Raw genomic sequence first — 22574 nt, forward strand, 5'->3', positions numbered from 1 at the left:
AAATACTATTAATAAATTTTATTAATAAACAAAATGAAAGTACATAGGCTTCAAAATGCGGTTGTGGACGTGTGGTTACCTTGAACTGTATGTTGCGTTTAAATGAGACAAGCTCAACAGCCCACAGATTTATTACAAAACGTGTTATAGGAGTGTAAATTTTCACAAAGGAAAAACTATATTGTCACACGAAAAAAAACTTCGTAGATAGTGAAACAAGAGATGTGCAAAAACTACAAAAGAAAAATGTTGCAATATTTATTGAGAAATAATCAAACAACTAAATTTAAATCTTGTCTACAGAAAAGCTGTATAAATTGCAGAGTGGAGCACGGGCGTGATCAGCTGGCCAGTGTCTCAGCTGCGACTGATACGATGTTATTCAATTGGATGCCTCTCACTGATGTCTCCCACTTGCTCGCGCTCCCAGACCAAGATTCCCTAATCAGTTGATGCCAATTGTCGCGAGAGAGTGTCAAGGGTCTCGCGTATTCGTCTGATATCGCTTGCATAGTTCCTACAGCAACCACCTACGTATCTGACACCTAACTTTATCCATTCCTCCAAGCGACTCTCCAATGGTTCTTGGGCTTGCCCAGGAATCCATTTTCTACCAAAAAATAAAGCACCCGGAAACACATTACCAAGGGATCGTTAGGTCACAAAGGAAGTCAAAATAAAACGAAATGTGAATTAGGGTCAATTTGGTGATTTCATTTGTGCAAAAAAGCAAATTTAATATTGAAGTAATTGAATGAGATTATTTTATAAAGTTCAATTTGACTGGAAACAAAACTGAACTTATGTATATTTTTTCAAAATTCAATAAAGTATAAAATCATATTTTCAATTATGGAATTTCAGTCTATTCCACGGTTTAATTCTCTTTTTTTGTTTACGTTTTTAAAAGAATCGGAGAACTTAGAGTTTCGTCTTTTCTTTTCCAAAGACGATTTGTCTATTAGCGAATTTTTCTAAAACCGAAAACGAAAAAATGTACTCGCGCGGTATCCCAGCCAAGTTAACACATTAAGTACTTATTAAGTAATTATCAAATGTATACTTCGGACAATGTATGTGATGCTTGTACACTGCTGGCAATAATCATAGCTCCACTTTTTCATACTGGAACAACTTTGAAAAATTTTTTTTTTGGAAAAAAATAAAAAATCATTTGAAGGTATTTTCAAACCGATATGAAAAATTGACATATGAATTTTATACCGTTAGAACTGTGAGTACAGTAGACTCTCACTCAATCGGCTCTTTTTCAATCGGGCGACAAATTTTGTTGACAATTTTTACGTTTAATTCTGAAGCTAATTTGCTGAAATTCGCTGTAGTTCTTCCTATTTTACCGTGATTCTTTATAATTGAGCGCTTTTTGTGGAATTTACAAAGGCTTTGACGCTCAATTCTATCGCTAAACCGGATGACATTTTGCCCCATATTCCCGATTGAGAGAGAGTCTACTGTACTGTGATAGAATCTTTATCAAAATGGCGATTTTCGGGTGGCAATAATTATAGCTCCACTCAATAAATTTGGTTCCAGGGTATTTATTTTCAATTAGTGAAGGTAAATATCTTTTAGTAATTTAATTAATAAGTTCAGTTCCCCGACCTATATTTTTTCTGGCATAAAGATTCTATCAAGATTTTTAATAATTTGGACTATCAGGGCAAAGATTCTTTGCTTGAGACCTCGAAACATCAAACGAAATTCGTCTAAGTTTTGGAAAAACTTCCCGTTTTGCTGTTGCTAGACTATAATGTCTCATACTGTCGTATCCAGTGTAACACGTCGGTCAATAAGTCCATAGACTGACGCATAAATGGAACCACTATAAAAGAAACTTGAATATATCACGAATCATCCATTTTTAAAATGATAATGTGTCAAAGTTTGACAAGAATCGGGCCACTGGTTCTCAAGTTACAGCTGTTAGAATCATTCAATAGAATTTAGAGAGAATTTATATCTATAAATAATATAATTGTAATACCTAAATTTCTTTATAGAGAATTTGTCGAAGAATGTAGACGTACTTTTTCAATTATAAAGTTACATAATATTGAATTAAACCTTTTGTTGAATTAAAAGAAGAGTTTTCCCCTCTCAATATCTCCCATTTTGATAATCCTACATATAAGAGATTGTAGGTATGGTTTATTATTAGGTATCATTAGTTTTCTTATTATGATATAATTCAGCCCCAAAACTATGAACTTCAGTCCAATGAAGCTAACTGATTAAAATTCAAAGGCTGCGACTTTTTGGTCAGTAAAAAATAAAATTTGGTCAATAAAAAATTAAATTTGGTCAGAAAAAAATCAAATGTGGTCAGTTAAAAATAAAATATAATCAGTAAAATATTAAATATGGTCAGTAGAAAACTTTAAAAAAATCGGTAAAAAATTAAATTTGGTCAGTAAAAAGTCAAATTAGGTCAGTAAAAATCAAATACGGTCAGTAAAAAAATAAAATACGGTCAGTAAAAAATAAAATACGGTCAGTAAAAAATAAAATATGGTCAGTAAAAAATAAAGAATATGGTCAGTAAAAAATAAAGAATCTGGTCGGTAAAAAATCAAATTTGGTCAGTGTAAAATAAAATTTGGTCAGTAAAAAATCAAATTCGGTCGGAGAAAAGGTCGGTAAAAAGTTAAATTTGGTCAGTAAAAAAAAATAAAATTTGGTCAGTTTAAAATAAAATTTGGTCTGTAAAAAATTAAATTTGGACGGAGAAAAGTCAAATTTGGTCGGTAAAAAATCAAATTTGGTAGGTAAAAAATCAAAATTTATCAGTAAAAAATGAAATTTGAACGGTAAAATATAAAAAATGGTCAGTAAAAAAATCAAATTTTCTGTGCTTCGGGAAGTTATCTGTATCGCCTGTTGAGGCAAAGGGAAATTTTCTATGCATTGGAAAGTTATCAGTAGCACCTGTTTAATTTTTGTACAAAATTTAGGAAAGACGAAATATGAAATAGGAAATACGAAGTTATTAAATAAAATACGAAGTTTCCGCAATACGAAATGTGCAATACTTCTTATCCGGATATGCAAAGTTTTAACTTTTATTGATTTCCTTTTAGATTTTTATTGACTAACTTATTATTCACTGATCATATTTAATTTTCCACTGATTAAATTTCATATTTTACTAATTTAAAAAAAAAATACAGACCAAATTTGACTTTTTACCGACCAAATTTGACTTTTCTCCCTTTTCTCCGACCGAATTTGATTCTTTACTGACCAATTTTTTATTTTATACTGACCAAATTTTATTTATTACTGACCAAATTTTATTTTTTACTGACCAAATTTTATTTTTTACTGACCAACTTTAATTTTTTACTGATCAAATTTGCCTTTTCACCGACAAAATTTTATTTTTTACTGACCAAATTTGATTTTTTACTGACCAAATTTGACTTTTTACCGACCAAATTTAATTTTTTACTGATTTTTTTAAAAGTTTTTTACTGACCATATTTTATTTTTTACTGACCGAATTTGATTTTTTACTGACCAATATTTTATGTTTTACTCACAAATTTGAATTTTTTAAAGATTGTGCCAAATTCAAACAACTCTAACCACCGAAAGTTGGTGGTAAAACCTAAAAGCACCCAGGATATTTGCATCATAGAGCGAGCTCTACCACTCGACCCAGAAAAAGTTTAAAAGAAAATTTAAATTTGTTCCCAACATTAAAAAAAATGATAAAATGTGTAACTAAAATAAGTCGGTTATTGCATACGAAAAACAATATAAATTTTCATGTTAGGGAAAAAACGTGAGATAGTGTTATCAAAATGAGGAATATCATTGACCTTACTTTTTTACCACGTCATAAGTCTCTCCGGAGTTTGGATAAGTAATCAGTGGAATTTGGCTGTCAGCTGGAGCTCTAGGGTCATTGAGACCAGTGAAAAGTGACGCAACATTGTCTGGATGGAGACAATTAACTCCGACAGCCAGAAATTTCTCCTGCATTTTCTTGTCTCCTTGTACAATCTGCCAAATTTTCCGCATGGCTTCTCGATAATTTTCTCCTGCCGCTGTCTCAGAACCACTGCGACATTGGAAGGAAAGCCAGAATTTCACATCAGGGAAGTCCTCCTTCATGAGCTGCAGGAGGATTTCCCCTTCAAGGGCACTTGGGAGAGTTTCAATGGCCAAACCATCAACTCCAGCTTCTAGGATAACAGTGATACGAGACTTGTGCCATTCCCGAATAACTGAGGGATTTGTACTTTTAATGTAACTTCCACTGTATTCTGATCCATCGGCCAGACAAGCACCATATGGACCGATTGAGCCAAAAATCCTAGGCTTCTCGTCTTTCTCAGTCTTCCTCAAGAAATCATCTCGAGCTTCCTGAGCATACCCAACTGTACTCCGAAGAAGAGCTATGGCGTCCTCCTCGGATATTCCTAAGTGTTTCTTGTAATTATCAATTGAAGCTTGATAGGTATTCGTGCGGATAATTTCAGCTCCAGCTTCCAGAAAGTCCACGTGAACAGCCTTCACAGCTGCTGGATTTGTGGCATTGAATCTGGCACTCCAGAGCGGATCCCCATCAACTTTATCGCCCACATGTTGAGTAAGTTGAGTAGCAAAACCACCATCAATAACAGTTGCCATCTTTCTCATAACGCCCACACCGTCGTGTCTTTGTTACCAGGACAGCAAGATATTAGAGAGATTCAAATAAATGGTGATTGAAAAGCTTTCCAAATCTTTTGTGTCAATTATCAATGAACTTTTGAGGTGAAAGAAGTGATTACGCGTTGAATTAAATGAAGCAGCAATACAAGAAATTTGCAGCTATTCCTGATGTAAATATTTTTAGGATCACTAATTGCTACAGGTTGGTTTTAGAGAGCCTGGAATAGGAAAAACAGGTTCAAAAAATTGTGGCATCTTTGAAATTGGATTTTTTTCTCTTATTTTTAAATGGAATTGAGTTTTGTCATATATGATGTAATTTAGCTTCGCAATTGACTTCTTGAAGTAAATTATACCAAAGCTGCCCCCATTTAAAGATACCCCACCTTCCCCTACTGAAGATAATTACTATAAGTACATAGTAATCAAAGCTATTACTCCGTCTGTTGCAGGAAATGTCGTAAGTTTGGAGAAAAATCAGAGATTATGGAATGATTTTAGACGTTTGAGAGAGTGTTTTTGTTATAAGTAAATATCTGTATAAACTATTCTCCATATTAAGCGGTAATATTGAGATTAATCCATTATGATAGATAAAGAATTATTTTCCTAAAATATCACGTTTTTCGAAGAGCTCCGGAAGATATTATTTTTCAAATTAGGATTTTTTTAATCTTTGAGGGATAATAATGGGTTTCAATTCATATCAGAGTACTTTTGAATAGTTAAATCGCCAGAATATTCATCATATGTCCTTATATCCTAAAAAGCATGCGAATAATTCAACACAAAAGTTAGACAGTTTTGTCTTCACCAAGACTTTACAAGGGTTTTTGTTACCCCTACTTTTAAACTCAATGACTTATCCTTAAAGGATTTAAGGACTATTACATTATTTCTAGATACTTTTACTACTAAGGAATATCCTGCCATTTCAATTAGAGACTAATAGTTTAATTCAGAGGTGTGCAAGAAACCGTTGAAACCGAATTAACGTCAAAATAAGTTTGTTATAGTAGCGTTTTGACCATTGACGTACATGTTTCATTTGACGTTAATTCGGTTTCAACGGTTTCTTGCACACCTCTGGTTTAATTAATATACGGTGGAACATCGCAGGACGACACGGTTGAAATTTAAATCGCACTTGCGATGTTCTATGTTCGAATTTCGCCGCATCAATTCATCATGAATTCATGTATCGCGCAATTTTTGACAAGTCACTCTTCTTTTTCCGTGATTGAGAGAGGAAAGGAAAAGTTTTTCTTCCGTGAAATTTATTTAGACTCTGAATTGGATTTGTTAAATAAAGTAGTGAAGTGAAAAATCGCCTTTCGATCCAGATAGTACTCAATATTTAACTATTCCGATTCTATACGGTATTTGAGGCAGTACTCTAACCTTCCGGACAGTTCGAATAACTCATCTTTATATCATTTTATTCAGGTAACACATTACCATTTTAATGGTCCTTCGAGCCGGATAGTACTCAATATTTAACTATTCCAGGTATTTGAGGCAGTACTCTAACCTTCCTTACAGGTCGAATAACCCATCTTTGTATCATTTTATTCAGGTATTTGAGGCAGTCCTCTGAAGCCTTCCGGATAGGTCTAATCACATTTCTTTGTATTTTTTAATCCAGGTAACACATTACAATACGGGTTTTAGGAAGAGGGAAATATTAGGGTCAGAAGTAGTGTACGGCTGAAAATGAAGTGCTGGGAAGTCTTTGGAAGTGGAAGTGCCCGAACATAAAGTCTTTTCTGCCTAGTTCCGTACTTTTAGTTACTTTTAGCTACTTTTAGTTGAGATTTTTATATTCGAACGGCAGTGTAATTTGAAAAGATCTTTTTTAACATTTTACGAATGACAATGAAATGGAGCAAATATGCTCAAATTTATTACAGCTTAATTTTGTGTTGTAATTTTTTTCAAGGAAATATTCAACTGATTAATAGTTTTCTTTAATTTTTACAGAAATTTCAAATTCACGTAGTTGCTCGCAAATAATGACATAGCTATTGCAGTTGATTTTGATTCAATTTCATATAATTTCTTTTATAATTTATCGTAAATAATTAATTTTATTTATTTCGATATACCGGGCTTTTATTGCCATTTTGTACATTGTTCAGTTTACAAGTTTATTATTCAGTTTACAATGTTTCGTGAAAAATGCCCATTCAGGCGCTTCAATAATTTGCACCGGGCGGGACTCGAACTCACAACTGTGACAGTCGAGCCGGGGGTCACACCGACCAAGAGCCGAACGCTCTTACCAATTGCACCACGGACCCCCTTTATCGTAAATATGTATGTATTGTATGATTGCATAAACTCGTGAGACTCTTTCGCAAATGTAGTTAAGGGCTGTCCCATAGGACACCTCCACCATTTTTTTGTTTACGTTTTTGCATATGCAGGAGAGGTTATATTGTATTACGTCTCTTCAAAAGCATTCTTCAAACAGGTCGATTTGTGCTTTTGAGAACTTTTACAAAATAAGAAACGAAAAGGAACATTTGTAATATTTAATGTTTGCGTAATTTTGTAGAAATCTAACTGATAGAATTCCGTAAAAAACACATTTTGGATTTTTATTTAGATCATGTCCTTGCTCTAAAGATGATAAAAGTAGCTTTGAAAATTTCAAAATAGGGATTTATTTTTCGAAATATCAATTCCATTATAAACGGTCTCTAATATTGACGGCAATATTGGGAGTATTGAAGAGATTTTTAAAATGTTAAAAAATAAGTACGGCTTCAATAGAGTCAACTCCTTAAAATTTTAAACACTGTTATAAAAACTCTACAATCTAAGGTTTAACGTCGAACTTTTAAACTAATTTTGTTAAGTAAGAACTTGAAAAAAATTTTAACAAGTGAAATAGTATCTACAACAATTAATGACTTAGAATATTGCAGATATACAAGAATCAAACGTGTTGACTCTGTCGGAGTCGTACTGTAATTCTAAGGGAATCTTCCAGAGGATTTCTTTTGAAAGTGTGGTGAATTTCACAAAACTTCACCACATTTATATCCAGGGAATTTCCATTGAATTTGGCGCTTTTCCAGTATATTTCCAATGAATTTAGCGCGATTCTAATATATTTCTAGTAAATTTGGAGCGTGTCCAGTGAATTTCCGAGAAATTCCCATGACATTTTCCAAAAAGTTTCTAATGTGAAATAATTTATTAAATTGATTTTTTGGTTATAACTGCTTATTATTCATTGATTGTGCTTGCTCCTGCGCAAAATAAAATGGATAAGTTATTAAAATTTCATATTATCCACTTTAAGCAAACGCCAAAAGTGCTGAAAATTAGAGGTTCTAGTTCAATTTTTCTAACTGTTTGTAAAATTTTATTAAATAATAGAGGTAACTCAGAAATTAAAATAAATGAAGATAAAATTAGATTTTCAATGTATTTTAATCCAATCCGAATTTTCAAACATATTGATAAATAATTGTAATGATAAATACAACCCAATCTAAGTTTGATAATCTAACTAAAATAGGGAAAAGGTATCACGAGACAAATTATTCATAATTAGTTAAAAATGTAATCTCCAAAAACACTATCTAATACTTTTGTGCGTGCCATTTGAAAGAATAGTGATTCAATTAATAATTTATTTTCTACTATTTATTGAAATTGATTAAAAAATTGCTGTCATTGCAAACATGACATCTGTTCTTATAGATTAAAAATATAAACTAACGCAATACATCTTTCAGAAGCTAATTAAGCAAAAAGAGAAAAGGATAATTTTAAGAAAAATATTTTATTTCAAAACAATAATACAAGGGACAATCTAGAAATCCAGAATGCACCTTCAGTTATTGATACCCTTCCCTTATTAGACTTTTCTATTTTTAATTTATTATAACTTCTTCATAATTTTTATTTACATAAGTCTGCGGTCATACAGTAGAGTCTCGCTATAGGTCATCGCTCTATAGTCCACAATTTATCGACCGTTGATTTCAAAACACTGATTTTATGTTAGGTTATGTTTTTTGTACGCAACAAGCATAATTATTTTAATATTTTTGGCAAACTTTATTGAGTAGTTGTGATAATTGTGATCCATAATGAAGAGAGCGAGGACAAGTATCACAATCGCAAAGAAAGTGGAAGCCGTCGAGCAATTTCAATACTAAAAGTCGTTGATCATTTTAAAAAATTACATGGACTATACTGCGACCTAAGTGTCAAATTTGAAACCAAATATGGACTATAACGAAACTCTACTGTATATAGGTATTCGCCATTAAGACCTAAGGTAGGGTGGGCAAAAAAAAAAATAATAATAATTTTTATTTAAATTTAAAGCCTATAAACTCATTTCAGCGTTCTCTTTAAACTAATCCAAATAGCACTCGGCGTCTTATTCTGCAAAATAATTGTATAAGAAGGTGATATTTTCTCATTTGGTAAAAATTTCTGTCTTCAATACGAAATTTTTGGATTAGGGAACAAAAGCAGTTGCATGGATTTAATGAATCTGAAGGGTGGTCAAGCAGTTTAAATTTTAATTCGTAGAATTACGCGGATTACAATTTGTGGATCATCTAAATTTACGTATATGTGTAAAGTGTTTCAATAACAAATAACAATTATTTAATTAGGAATTTTTATTTGTTTTTTTTTTGTTTCTTTTTTTGTTTTAATTTTCAAAAAATACTCACTCAAACGGTTGTCAAATAATAATTATTGGTTCACTATTTAGAAATGTTTGTGTACAGATCGAAATTCATTAATTTATTAATTAAATCTATTAATTAACCGGATTTATCTACCAATTTCTATGAATCACCCTTTTACTGCTCAGCATCAAGCACAACAAAAATTCTAAAATAATTAGTTTTTATTCATGAGAATTCCGCGGAAATTCCAGTGGAAAACTTGCGTCCACACTGCAAAATTCACCGGAATTTGACGATAAAATTCCACTAAGTTTTCCTATGGAATTTGGAGCCGGTAATTCCATTGGAATCATAGGTCTCCATGGAATTTCAAGTACGAACCACTGAAATTCCAGCGTTAAATTCCGCGGAGTTCCGTGGAACATTTATATGGAAACTCACACGTGAAACGTCCGCGGGATAAGCTGGAAAAGTCATATGGAAATTTCCACTATCTTTCCACAAGTTTTTATATGGTTTCTTCCACTTTTCTCTCGAATTGTCAAACAAATAAAATGGTGTTGTGACAATGTGGATAATTTGTTTCCAAACCATCCGCAAACATTTTTAGTGACTCCTGCGACGAATTATTATATAATTAATAATGCGACACTGCGTTTCGTGTACATAATAGTGAAGTGATTACATTAAATAGGCCGCCAACCTAAAATACTACTGTTGGGGACCAAGTCCCCTGGGTCAAACAAATCAAGAGATAGTGGACTGTATTTATTTTTATTAACTCAATTTCCCCGTGGCGGACTGCAAGGACTTGATTACTTTGGCGATGACTAAATGGCTGATTACAAATGAATAAATGAATGTTGGTGGTCCCTAAAATAAATATACACTTCAATTCATTTCTTTAATTCAAACAATTCAATCCTTACTTTAATCTCAAACGGCCTCCGTTTGCTTCCACCAACCTCAAGCTTTTTGAAAGTTTACAACCTGTAATTCAATTAATAATTTTTATCCTGACGCCATTTTAAATTTCTTTCAATCGTTTATCGAACCTACCAAGTTATATAACTCTTTTTCCTGACTCAGGACTAGCTTGATCGTCTCCCAAGGAGTTCAGCCAAATCTAACCAATAAATATTACTAAATTAAATAGATTTTTAACATGAGGAAATATCCTAACTTACGCAAATTCTTTTCCTATGAAAATTCACAAATGCACGTCACGCCACGTTTTCTACAAAAAGACTGACAAATGTGCCGGAAGGGCTTACATAATAAATCTTCAAATATTTCCGCCAGTTAGCGCTCGCGTTTCCAACATTTTCCCCTCTGGTGCTCCTGCACCCACCTACTCCACGTCCAGCACAGCAAGCTTTGCAACTGGTCTCTTGTATAGGCCGTAACGAGTTCTTACCATCGCTGAACGAATTTTCCCATCAGGGGCAGGAAATACTTCTTCCACTCGACCCAAGGGCCACTGGTTGCGAGGTAAGCATCCATCTACGCCAAAAATGGTCTGCGTAATACTGAGCTCGTCTCCATGCTTTGCGGAGGAACAAATCGCTGTCATCAAAGGTCCCAATCGGTCGGTTCTCTCCAGATCTTCCAATCAAGAAATGATTGGGAGTGATGGCAGTCTCGTCATCAGGATCAATCGACACATAAGTTAAAGGCCGGTTATTTAGAATGTACTCCACTTCAATAAAGAATGTGTGCAACTCCTCATCAGTGGGATGCCGTGTCCTCATGACCTCTTTCAATACAACTTTGACGGAACGGACAAGTCTTTCCCAAACACCGCCCATATGTGGTGCGGCTGGTGGATTAAAGTGAAATTCCACACGCTTTTCGGAGAAGGTTTCCTGAATCTTCTTTTCATCTACGGCTGCATAAAGTCGTCGAAATTCGTTATCAGCTCCTCGAAGATTTGTTCCATTATCACAGAACATATCAGTTATAGATCCGCGTCGATTCATGAAACGTCTAATTGCCATGATGGCACTGTCTGTCGTCAGGGAGTGTGCGACTTCCAAGTGCACAGCACGAGTCGCTAGGCAAGTGAAGATTACTCCCCATCTTTTCTCCACACGACGACCCACCTTCACTTCTAATGGTCCAAAATAATCCATTCCACTCTTTACAAAGGGATACACTGAATCATTAACTCTTGCGGATGGAAGCACGGCCATTTCAGGAATCAAAGGTTGGGCGCGTTTGTTTTTGCAAATTTGACACTCATGCCAAGCCCTCTTGACTGCCACTCTCACTCTTGGAATATAAAATCTTTCACGAACGTTGTTTACAACTTGTTCTCGTCCTTGGTGATGATTCCGAACATGAAAATCACTAATAATCAACTTTGTCCCCACGTGCTTCGGCGGAAGAATAATGGGGCACTTTACTCGCACTTCACTATTTTGCAAACGTGATCTCATTTTCAATAATCCATCAGAATCCACAAACGGCGTCAAATGATACAAATCACTTTCTTTGGGAATTACTTTTCCCTCTTGGAGACACTGTATTTCTCTTCTGTACACTGACTGTATTTCCTGAAGCAACACTTTTTCTGCTTCTATCAAATCACTCACTTTGAGTCCGGGTAATTCACTTGTTTTTAGATTTTCTTTCGCTTTACGCCACTTTTTCAACCAAAACTGCGCACAATTTTTCACTTGAGCAGTCGCTCTGACAAGTCGATTCCAGCGGGAAAAACGACTCATCTCTGGAATCAGACGATTTCCAATAAACCTTTCAACGTTCACTAACACTTGAAACACCTCAATGTCTCCATTGTCTGCAACTTTTTGTTTTTTATCATCTTGAGGCCATTGTTCCTCCTCCAATTTCAGGAAGGGCGCCCCAGTGAACCATTTAGAGGACGCACTGAAATCACACGGCTTTCTACGCGTGGCCAAATCAGCTGGATTCTGTGTAGTCGAAATCCATCTCCATTGATGAATCTCTGTCAGTTGGTCAATTTCACTTATTCTGTGTCCAACAAACTGCTTGTATCTACGAGAATCACTTTTGATCCACCCCATCACCGTTAGGGAATCCGTCCACAAAACCACTCGATCAAATTCAAGATCCAAAGATGTTTTTACCGCAACGCTAAGTCGCGCACTAAGCACTGCAGCTTGTAACTCAAGTCTTGGGATACTGGTAGCTTTCAATGGAGCAACTTTAGTTCTAGCACACACAAAAGCCACTTCAACACTATTTTCACTTTCAATCCGTAAATATGCAACTGATGCATAGGCACTCTCGCTGGCGTCTCCAAAGACGTGTAGCTGGATTGAAGTTGCTTCCGGAAGTTTCGGAGAATAACATCTCGGTATCTTCACTGTGTCAATCATTTTTAGCTCCTTGATGAATGCTTGCCACTGCTCCAAAGCCACACCATAAATGATGTCGTCCCATCCAATTTTCTGACGCCAAATCTCTTGGAGAATCATCTTTCCTTTCACCGAAAACATAGCCAAAAATCCCAATGGATCGAAGATTGACATTACCAGCCGTAATACTTCTCTCATTGTGGGTATCTTCTCTCCAGACAGAATATCAGATGCGACGCGATGGAATGTGGTCTTGAAAGTGAAGACATCTTCAGAAGAGTCCCACCACAAGCCAAGAATTCTTTCAGGTTCATCCTTCGCATTCAAACTTTTCATCGTGTCACTCACACAATTAAGAATTCTGCTGTCATTGGCTGTCCAGTTCACTATATCAAAGCCACCGGCTTTATGAACCTGAACAATATCCTTGATCAATCCGCGAGACTCCTCAATGGTATCTGCACATCCCAGATAATCGTCACAGTATGTATTGTGTAGTATTCCCTTCACTGCCTCTGGGAATTCTTCGGCATATTCTTGGGCATTTAGATTCTTCACATATGACGCTAGAGTGGGAGAACAAGATGCCCCAAATGTCATCACATTCATCTTGTACTCTTCTGGCTCATTTTTCCTATCCATTCCTCTCCATAGGATTCTTTGATAGTTGGTATCTTCTGCCCTAACATAAACTCTATGAAACATCTCCTTGATGTCTCCAGTGAATGCGAATTTACCCTTTCTGAAGTTTTCCAACACTGCCGGAAGTGATTTCAATAAGTCTGGCCCGCTCATCAGCAGATCGTTAAGTGATACATTCCCTGACTTAGCCGCACAGTCAAATACCACTCGAATTTTTCCCTTAGCCGGGTGAAAAACCGCAAAGTGTGGAAGATACCAAGTATTTCCAGTAGGAGTCATCCTATCTTCTTCTATGAGCTTTATCAAGTATCCCTTCTCAAGATGATCACTTATCTTGGCACAGTAAGCCTCGGCCAATGCCGGATCTCTGTCTAGTTTCCTCTCCATGGTGTACAAGCGCTTGACAGCTACATCTCTTGACTCTGGCACAATTGGTTGATGACCTTGCTTCCACAGCAATCCAGTCTCGAAACGCCCATCACTCGTCCTACGGGTGGTGCGCTTCATGATTTCAAGAGCTCTCTTATCTTCACGAGAGAGTACCTTCTCTTGACCTTCAGTACCAAAGCCCTCCAAGGAAAAGGAATTCTTCACCATTTCATACAGCTCATCTTTGCGTTCCACAATAGAGTAGGAGTAGGTCTTTACCTCACATGAGGTTTGATTATTCAATTTTCCCATTACTACCCAGCCTAACCAAGTTAAAGCCAGATAGGGAGCGTTCCACGGTCCGTGGATAATCTCCCGTGACACAATCAAGGGAGTGTTGTCCAGCCCTATCAGCAGATCGGGCTCTGCATCCACCATGGATTCAGAATGACCATCGGCCATATGTTTCCAGTCCCGTGACAGTGCTTCCATATCCACTGTCTGCCTAGGGAGACTTAACTCACAGACAGTCCTAACTTTCTGCATTAAATACTCCTTGGCTTTGGGATGAGTACCTCTGATTCTACAGTTGACAACAGTCGATGTCAGATCAGTACATGCTGTCGGTCCAGCTCCTTGCCACGTCAGAGGGCACTTTGGTCCACTAAGCCCCAATTTCTCTGCTAGAGATGCCTTCATCATTGTCAGCATGGAGCCCTCATCCAAAAAGGCGTAGACCTTCAAGGTACCTTTCGGTCCAGTAACATACACCGGAAGTATCTTCATGAGAATCTTATTACTCGTATTGGCATGAGCCACTGTGGCTCCAGTCATCACAATTCCCCTCTGTGGGGAAATTTCATCTTCCTGATCCGAGTCCTGATCAGTCTCAGTAGGGAAATCTGAAGCATCTAGCTTCTCCTCATCTTCTCTCTGAGCTAGAGAGAACATTTGCTGCTTGTCATCTCTGTGGAGAAGATTGTGGTGTTTCTGACCACAACCAGGTTTTGGACATTTTCCGTTATCACTGCAAGTTGAGAGAGAATGATTTGGCTTCAAGCATCTGAAACAAACTCCCTTTTCTCTCACAATCTTCCATCTGTCGCTTATTTTGAGCTTCTTAAAAGTCTCACAATTTTGTGGGGCATGTTTTCCCTTGCAAAAGCTGCATGCCGCCATTTCGGCTCTCAGCTCGGTCAATTCATTGACAGTTGCCACGGTTTTGCCTTTGACAGGTTTCTGCTCAATTTTCGCTGAGTCCCTAACCTGTACACGATAATTCGCCGCCCTGGCCTTTACCGCAATCCAGTCACACAAGGTTTTCACTGTCACGTAGCTCTTGGTCACCTGGAATTCTGACCAAGAAATCTGCATTGACATCGGGAGCTTTAGCACAAGCTCATCCAGCAGCTGGGGATTATCAATGTAGCACATTCGGTTGAATTCCTCAATCGCTGCTACCATGTTCACCATCATAGTGGAAAATTCAACCAAGCTCTCCGGCTTGTCTACTCTTACAGGTGGGTAAGCCTTCACCTGTGCAATCATGGTGCGAATCAGATGTTCAGGTTGTCCATATCGCTCTTCCAGTGACGACAAAGCCTTGTTCACATTCGATGCTGAGTAGAGAAGAAATCTGACTGTTTCTTTGGCTTCTCCAGTGAGACACCTCTGAAGCAGGTTGAGTCTCTCAACATCCGTATATCCACACGTCTGGGTAGTGTTCTCGTACCAAGCACGGAACAACGGCCATTCCTTCACACTCCCATCAAACTTTTGTACATCTGTTCCAAAAGATTGGCGTACAAGAAAACGCTCCATAACCTCCAAAACATCCGATGACGTTTTTGAGTGTTTGTCCACATCATTAGTGGCATTTTGCTTCACTTTGGAGCCAGTAAGTTTGGTGTCAATTTCTCTCTCTTTAGCCTTCACAGCTTCCTGAATTGCCGAATGGAACTGATCATTTGTCATTGTGAGAACTTCCTTCTTCGGGGCTGCGTCGTCAATCAGTTTCTTCTGGAACTCTGCAAACCTGTCAACGATCACGTCCAGATTCACTGGTGCCTCTTCATCATCAGACACGACATTTCCCCTCGTAACCAGAGGGTTGAAAAGTTCAACTTTCTTGCGTGAATTCGATGAAAAAGGTGTTGAGGTCCTTGGAATATCCCCCTGGACATCCCCCAGAATTGTTGGTGAATTCATCCGCTTAGATTTCATCATACTTTGGCGCAACTCAAGTTCCTTTTCCCGCAATGACAAAAACTCCATTTCCTTACGAGTTCTCTCAATCTTAGCCTGAGTGAGAGTCAGTTCAAGGTCGTTATCCTCCTCATCAAAGCCATAACGAGTTGGAGGTCGACCTTTTGTTGCCCTTTGGCTCTTGCGAGGCATCGTGCTATTCGTCTGGAAATCCCTCACAAATCAAGAATCACAATCGCGACAATCGCGGTCCTTTCCGGACAGAACAATCAAATCCTCTGCAGTCCGTTGCAGTCACTGATCCACGGTGAGAAGGACCACTTGTTGGGGACCAAGTCCCCTGGGTCAAACAAATCAAGAGATAGTGGACTGTATTTATTTTTATTAACTCAATTTCCCCGTGGCGGACTGCAAGGACTTGATTACTTTGGCGATGACTAAATGGCTGATTACAAATGAATAAATGAATGTTGGTGGTCCCTAAAATAAATATACACTTCAATTCATTTCTTTAATTCAAACAATTCAATCCTTACTTTAATCTCAAACGGCCTCCGTTTGCTTCCACCAACCTCAAGCTTTTTGAAAGTTTACAACCTGTAATTCAATTAATAATTTTTATCCTGACGCCATTTTAAATTTCTTTCAATCGTTTATCGAACCTACCAAGTTATATAACTCTTTTTCCTGACTCAGGACTAGCTTGATCGTCTCCCAAGGAGTTCAGCCAAATCTAACCAATAAATATTACTAAATTAAATAGATTTTTAACATGAGGAAATATCCTAACTTACGCAAATTCTTTTCCTATGAAAATTCACAAATGCACGTCACGCCACGTTTTCTACAAAAAGACTGACAAATGTGCCGGAAGGGCTTACATAATAAATCTTCAAATATTTCCGCCAGTTAGCGCTCGCGTTTCCAACAACTACTGTTTTTATGTCATTTAATATATATTTTAGGAAAAATTGTTTTTTTTATAAAATATTTTTTTATTGCTCAAAGTGTTAATTCGTTATTGCTGGTTTAGTAAAACATATTATAATCCTCGTAATCTTTGCTATTTCTTTAATATTCGGAAGTAAAATCATGAGGTGCATGTGACAACTTCATGTTTTCTCCATTTTATTTTGGTGGAAAAATCCACATAAATTCCACGAGCATTTCCATGGATGTATTCTATATAAAAAATCCAGCATAAATCCATTAATTTTCCTTGAAACGTATTATGGAAAATTCCTAAGGAATTTTTTAAGGAAAATAGTGGAAAAATCCCAAGGAATTCTTCGCCTATTCCGCTTTCTTTTGCTATTGGGAGTGCATTTGTGTGTAGCACGAATGCCGTCGTTCAAAGAACAGTCGTTCATTTGCAAGTTTATTTGAGCCTTAATGTTTCCCCGTTGGGTCCAGGTTTATCATCTGTCTTTCTATTGAGAAAGTCTTTAAGAAGTTATATTCCCTCCATCTCGAGAAAAAAGTCGTATGTTTGCTAGTACATTTTAATATGAAAGAATGTAGGACTTTTTTAGGACATAGGGAGTAATTTTTTAAAGTAAAATATTTCCACTGTATTGGGACATAAAACTGTGGACTACGGACTGGGGCGTGTGATTGCCACTTGAGGTTAAGGTCAAAATGCATCACGGAAGTAGCTTGTTTTTTTCACAGCAAATTGGAGAAATGTTGGACAAAATCCCCAAATGGCTTTGAGGACTACTACTTTAATGCATTATATACAAAATTCTGACTTACCTGTGCTTAAACAATCTTTTAAAGTCACGTAAATATCGTATTACCAGCGTTTTCCACTATTATTTGTTAATGATTTGCTCGTTGTTTACTTGATGCAGCCACGTTGATAACAAAGCAAATGCACTCGGAATTGTCAAAGTCACATGTTTCGCCCGATAGAAAGAGTAAACACTAGTTTTGTATTTCAAATTTAATAACTATTTCATCTCATAAGTGTCTCATATTTTCACTAAAGAAACACATTACAAATGTTTTTTTTTTTAGATAAAATTTGATTAAATAAATACTCGAATTAGAGTTCCATATAGTAACAATATTTTTTTTTTTCATATAAAGTGCAATAGTGATGGGAAGAGATTCATGATTCTCTCCTCATAGTTTTTTCATGTCAGTTACTTATTTACAAAATACATTTTCGGTCTCTGAAATCTTAATATTTTTTTTTAGTTTCTTCTCATATTCATAATTTTTTAATAAATATATATTTTTTTCTCACTAATTTTCTCATTTATTTTTGCAATGCAAAGTAAGGAATGTGATTCGATTTCTCCTTTAAAAAAAATCAACCATCTTTTTTTTTTAATCTATCTCTCCTCAAATATTATATCTTTATATTACGTGGTACGATCAATAAATATTTTTCATTCTCTTGTGATACTTTGGTATGTTAAAAGAAATTATATTCAACTAGATCTTGTATAAAGTAACTCGCAAATTTAAAAGAAAGTGCATAATATAGAAAAGCTTCTCTGTGAATGTAATGCATATAAAGGGACTTCATTGGGATTATTATTTGTGTTTTTGTTTTTTATTTTGCAAAATAGCGTTTAAGCATAAAAATTATACAAAAAAATAACTTTGAGAGTTGAAAAAAAAGTCCTTGAAGATCGTCCACTTTTTGTTGGAATGATTGAATGTACATTTGATATTTCTTATACTTGTTTTTTATTTTCAGAAAATATCACAAAATCAATTGAGCTTTCTTTTCAGAAAATTAGGGTTACTCTTTGTAAGTCTTGCAGATTTTTTGCAACATAAAACTTTTGAAAATATTCAAGAAATTTGAGAGCATAACACATGGTCTAAACATGAAAATAACTTCAAAAATTTCACCAGTTGGAAGCTTTAGGCAAATAAAATTTACAAAAAAAAGTCCAGGTAATAAAACTGCAAAAATGTTCTAAATTATGTTATTCAGTCTTTTACATCCTTAGCACCTTTTCTGTTTTTTTAAATGAAAGAGTCCTGGGTACATAGAAACATTGTTAGGTTGAGGAGGCCTAAAGCAAACATGAATCATCGAAAATTACTCTCAGAAATTTGATTTAAACACTTAAGAATGCCTAACACTGATGACTGAAGGACCAAAAACAATTAAAGGAGCCGATCTACAAACGCAAAGTAAAACTGAACGTCAATAGTCATAGCTACAGATTGAACTTAATCAATTAGAATATTGGACTGTTCATAAAATGCCAAGAATGATAAAGGCGGTATTAGGCTGGTAATCCATGAACTGAATGTGGGCATTACTGGCTTTCTAGAATCGGACCTTACGTAGGATTTTTGCGCCTATAAGGGGCCCAATCTGTGATCTGGATGCATCAGTAATCCGAAATGGAGAACTGACCCTGACAAAATCTTATTTTAAATCTTGGGACCACCTTAATACTCTAATCATAAAAATGGTAGCGAATCACTGACAATAAAGAGGTGTCGTGGTGGACGCCTTGTTTCTCAAAGGGACCTAGTACGTAAGCGACATAAGCAAGTAGGAAATGAATAAAACTGTCAATAAGCATAGATACCGAGACTACCGACAACTGATCAATTAGAATCATACATCGTCCAAGAACGTCTTGACTGAATCAAGAAACATAATCGAGTGATGTATTTATTAATACAACAGAACAACATTTCATGCCACTTTACTGCAATTGTTCCGAACAAAATCAAAACACTGAATTGGATAGTGGTACTGCCCCGGCTGTATTTTCCAAACTTGGCCCGTTCCGATATAATTTTTCCGATCGAAGGCGCAAAATATGCCTGAACTGGATTAGGCCAATTTTTAAAAAATGATAAGTTGGATGAATCGTTTCGATAAAAAGATGTCTCGTTTTGTCGATTTAGCCAGTAAGGGCCTATACTTAGAATATTTTTGTATTTTTACACAGACGGGTGACCATTCAAAACAACTGATACCCCAAATTCATCAAGTAGTTATCAAAAAAAATTCCTGCCTCCACCCAGGCGAATGTTCTAACCATTGAGCTATGGAAACATCGGTTCTGATTGTCTTTGCCACTGATCTTAACCAATTGCTGTATGCGCTTCAATTCTTTTGGACTCATTTCGAGTTTAAGGAATGGTATCATAGGTACCATTGAATTAGCAGCCTATGTTTTCCATGGAGTATTAATTTTTATTGTGTATCTACTTGTGTGAAATTTGGGTAGTTGAGCGTACTTCCAGAAAAGCCATGCAAGCCATTGTGAGGAGACTTCGAACTCGGGGCAGACCTAGAACAAGATGGCTGAATCAAATTCAGAATCTTGCCTAGGAGCGCCTTGGGATCGAACCCGAACATCTTCCTGAAGTGGCGAAGGATCAATAGGGATAAGCGGTTGAAAATGATGAAGATCATGATGGGCACTTCAAGCAAACCATTTCTTTTTGAATTTCTCTTGAAATTTCCCATCTTTGTTTGGTCAAAACCGGAAAGTTTGTTTTGATTCAATGTTTCCATAGAAAATCTGTCTGAGTTGGTTAACATCGTAGTTTCGCACTTCTTGCGAACTTATCGTAATGAAATTAATCCCGGTAGAATGTTAGATAAAGTTAACGCGTGATCTGCGAGGAAGATCAGCAGATCGGTGTCCCCATAAAAAGTCTGCTGAAGTTGGTTAGCGTCGTAGTTTCGCAAAGCGAACTTATCGAAATGAAACTAATCCCGTTGGGACGTTAGACAAAGTCAACGCGTGACCTGCCAGGAATATCAACTGATCGTTGTCCCCATAAAAAGTTTGTTGAAGTTAGATAGCGTCGTAGTTTCGCAAAGTGAACTTATCGAAATGAAATTAATCCCGGTGTAACCTTAGATGAAGTTAACGCGTGACCTGCGAAGATCAACTGATCGGTGTCTCCATAGAAAGTCTGTTGAAATTGGTTAGCGTCGTAGTTTCGCATTTCAAACGAACTTATCAAAATGAAACTAATCCCGGTAAAACGTTAGATAAACTTAATGCGTGACCTGCGAGGAAGATCAGGAAGATCAGCTGATCGGTGTCCCCATAAAGTCTGTTGAAGTTGGTTAGCGTCGTAGTTTCGCATTTCCAGCGAATTGATCGAAATGAAACTAATCCCGTTGGAACGTTAGATTAAGTTAACGTGTGACCTACGAGGAAGATCAGCTGATCGGTGTTCCCATAGAAAGTCTGTTGTAGTTGGTTAGCGTCGCAGTTTCGCATTTCTAGTGAACTTATCGAAAAGAAACTAATCCCGTTGGAAAGTTAGATAAAGTTAACGCGTGATCTGCGCAGAAGATCAGCTGATCGGTGTCCTCATATTAACTCTGTTGTAGTTGGTTATCGTCGTAGTTTCGCAAAGCGAACTTATCGAAATGAAACTAATCCCGTTGGAACGTTAGATAAAGTTAACGTGTGACCTGCGAAAAAGATCAGCAGATCGGTGTCTTAATAGAAAGTCTGTTGAAGTTAGTTAGCGTCGTAGTTTCGCATTTCAAGCGAATTGATCGAAATGAAACTAATGCCGTTGGAGCGTTAGATAAAGTTAACGCGTGACCTGCGAGGAAGATCAGCTGATCGGTGTCCCCATAGAAAGTCTGTTGAAATTGGTTAGCGTCGTAGCTTCGCATTTACAGCGAATCGATCGAAATGAAACTAATCCCGGTAGAACGTTAGATAAAGCTAACGCGTGACGTGCGAGGAAGATTAGTTAGTTGATCGGTCCGAATCAGTCACCGCGATTAAATGATCAGTAGTTAAGTAAACCATGTGTAACCCTGTTTTTCTCCTCAAACCTAACAACTTCATTAGGGAGCAAGCAAGGCTTCGGATAACACGTTTGCTTCGGAGTTTAAGGTAGCAAATAGCCAATCGATTCTAAATGAGTTTGTCGTGATATCACGACGTACTGCTTTAGAAACATTCCTACAAAGTTCAGAGTGAACTATTTCACCTGAAAAATCATGTTTGTATTGCTTCCTTTTTCAAATTTCTTGTTTATTTTCAAAGGAAATAACTGAAAAGCACTTTTTACCCTATTTCACTAAAGATTACCGCAGGAAATCACTCTGCTAGAACAATTAGACCAGTTCTGTCATATGTCAAAAAAAATCGATTTCCATTGGTTGTCATTTCTTTTTGGCAAAACTGCGTTGTAGTTTTCCTAGATTTCAATCAAATTTATTTTTGTTTTTGTAAATATTCTAAAAGGATATAGTTTTTTGCTATTAATTAAACTTTTTCTTCTTATAAATATTGTATTATTCATGTTCAACGGTCACTTTGATTTTGAAAGCATGTTTTTCTATAGCAGAGGCGTGCAAGAACCGTTTGAAACCGAATAAACGTCAAATGAAACATGTACGTCAATGGTCAAAACGCTACTATAACAAACTTATTTTGACGTTAATTCGGTTTCAACGGTTTTTGCACACCTCTGTTCTATAGACCAGGAGTGTGCAAGAACGGTTATGAAACCGAATAAACGTCAAAATAAGTTTGTTCATGTAGCGTTTTGACCATTGACGTACAAGTTTCATTTGCGTTTGTTCGGTTTCAAACAGTTCTTGCACACCTCTGCTATAGACTTTATCAAGCGTGAACGCCATCTAGTTTCAACTTATGTGTTTTTAAAAACATGTTTACAAAACAAAAGCAATGTAGGCTATGTAGGC

At 36.4% G+C, this 22574-nt stretch overlaps 1 protein-coding gene across 2 annotated transcripts; it reads right to left on the bottom strand.

Annotated features, from left to right (window-relative positions):
- Positions 1-225: 225 nt before the first annotated feature.
- Positions 226-21064, bottom strand: LOC129807213 (uncharacterized). Of its 2 annotated transcripts, none has more exons than XM_055856316.1 (3): positions 17654-21064; positions 3848-4684; positions 226-610 (listed from the first exon to the last, which is right to left on the bottom strand). In XM_055856316.1, exons 2-3 carry the CDS (start codon positions 4663-4665, stop codon positions 442-444), a joined length of 987 nt encoding a protein of 328 aa, XP_055712291.1. In that variant the 5' UTR covers positions 4666-4684; positions 17654-21064; the 3' UTR covers positions 226-441. The 2 variants fall into 2 exon arrangements, with proteins under 2 accessions (XP_055712291.1, XP_055712290.1); XM_055856315.1 differs by having other exon boundaries at positions 3848-4898.
- Between the last annotated feature and the right edge of the window lie 1510 nt (positions 21065-22574).

The sequence above is a fragment of the Phlebotomus papatasi genome, chromosome 3, assembly GCF_024763615.1.
Source record: "Phlebotomus papatasi isolate M1 chromosome 3, Ppap_2.1, whole genome shotgun sequence".
NCBI classification, from domain to species: Eukaryota; Metazoa; Arthropoda; class Insecta; order Diptera; family Psychodidae; genus Phlebotomus; species Phlebotomus papatasi.

Excerpts from the sequence above, each read along its gene's own strand:
- LOC129807213 (XM_055856316.1), bottom strand. The coding sequence starts at position 4,665 with ATGAGAAAGATGGCAACTGTTATTGATGGTGGTTTTGCTACTCAACTT. Across the intron at positions 611-3,847 it reads ACTTATGACGTGGTAAAAAA|AAAATGGATTCCTGGGCAAG; the intron begins GTAAGGTCAATG and ends ATTTTTTGGTAG.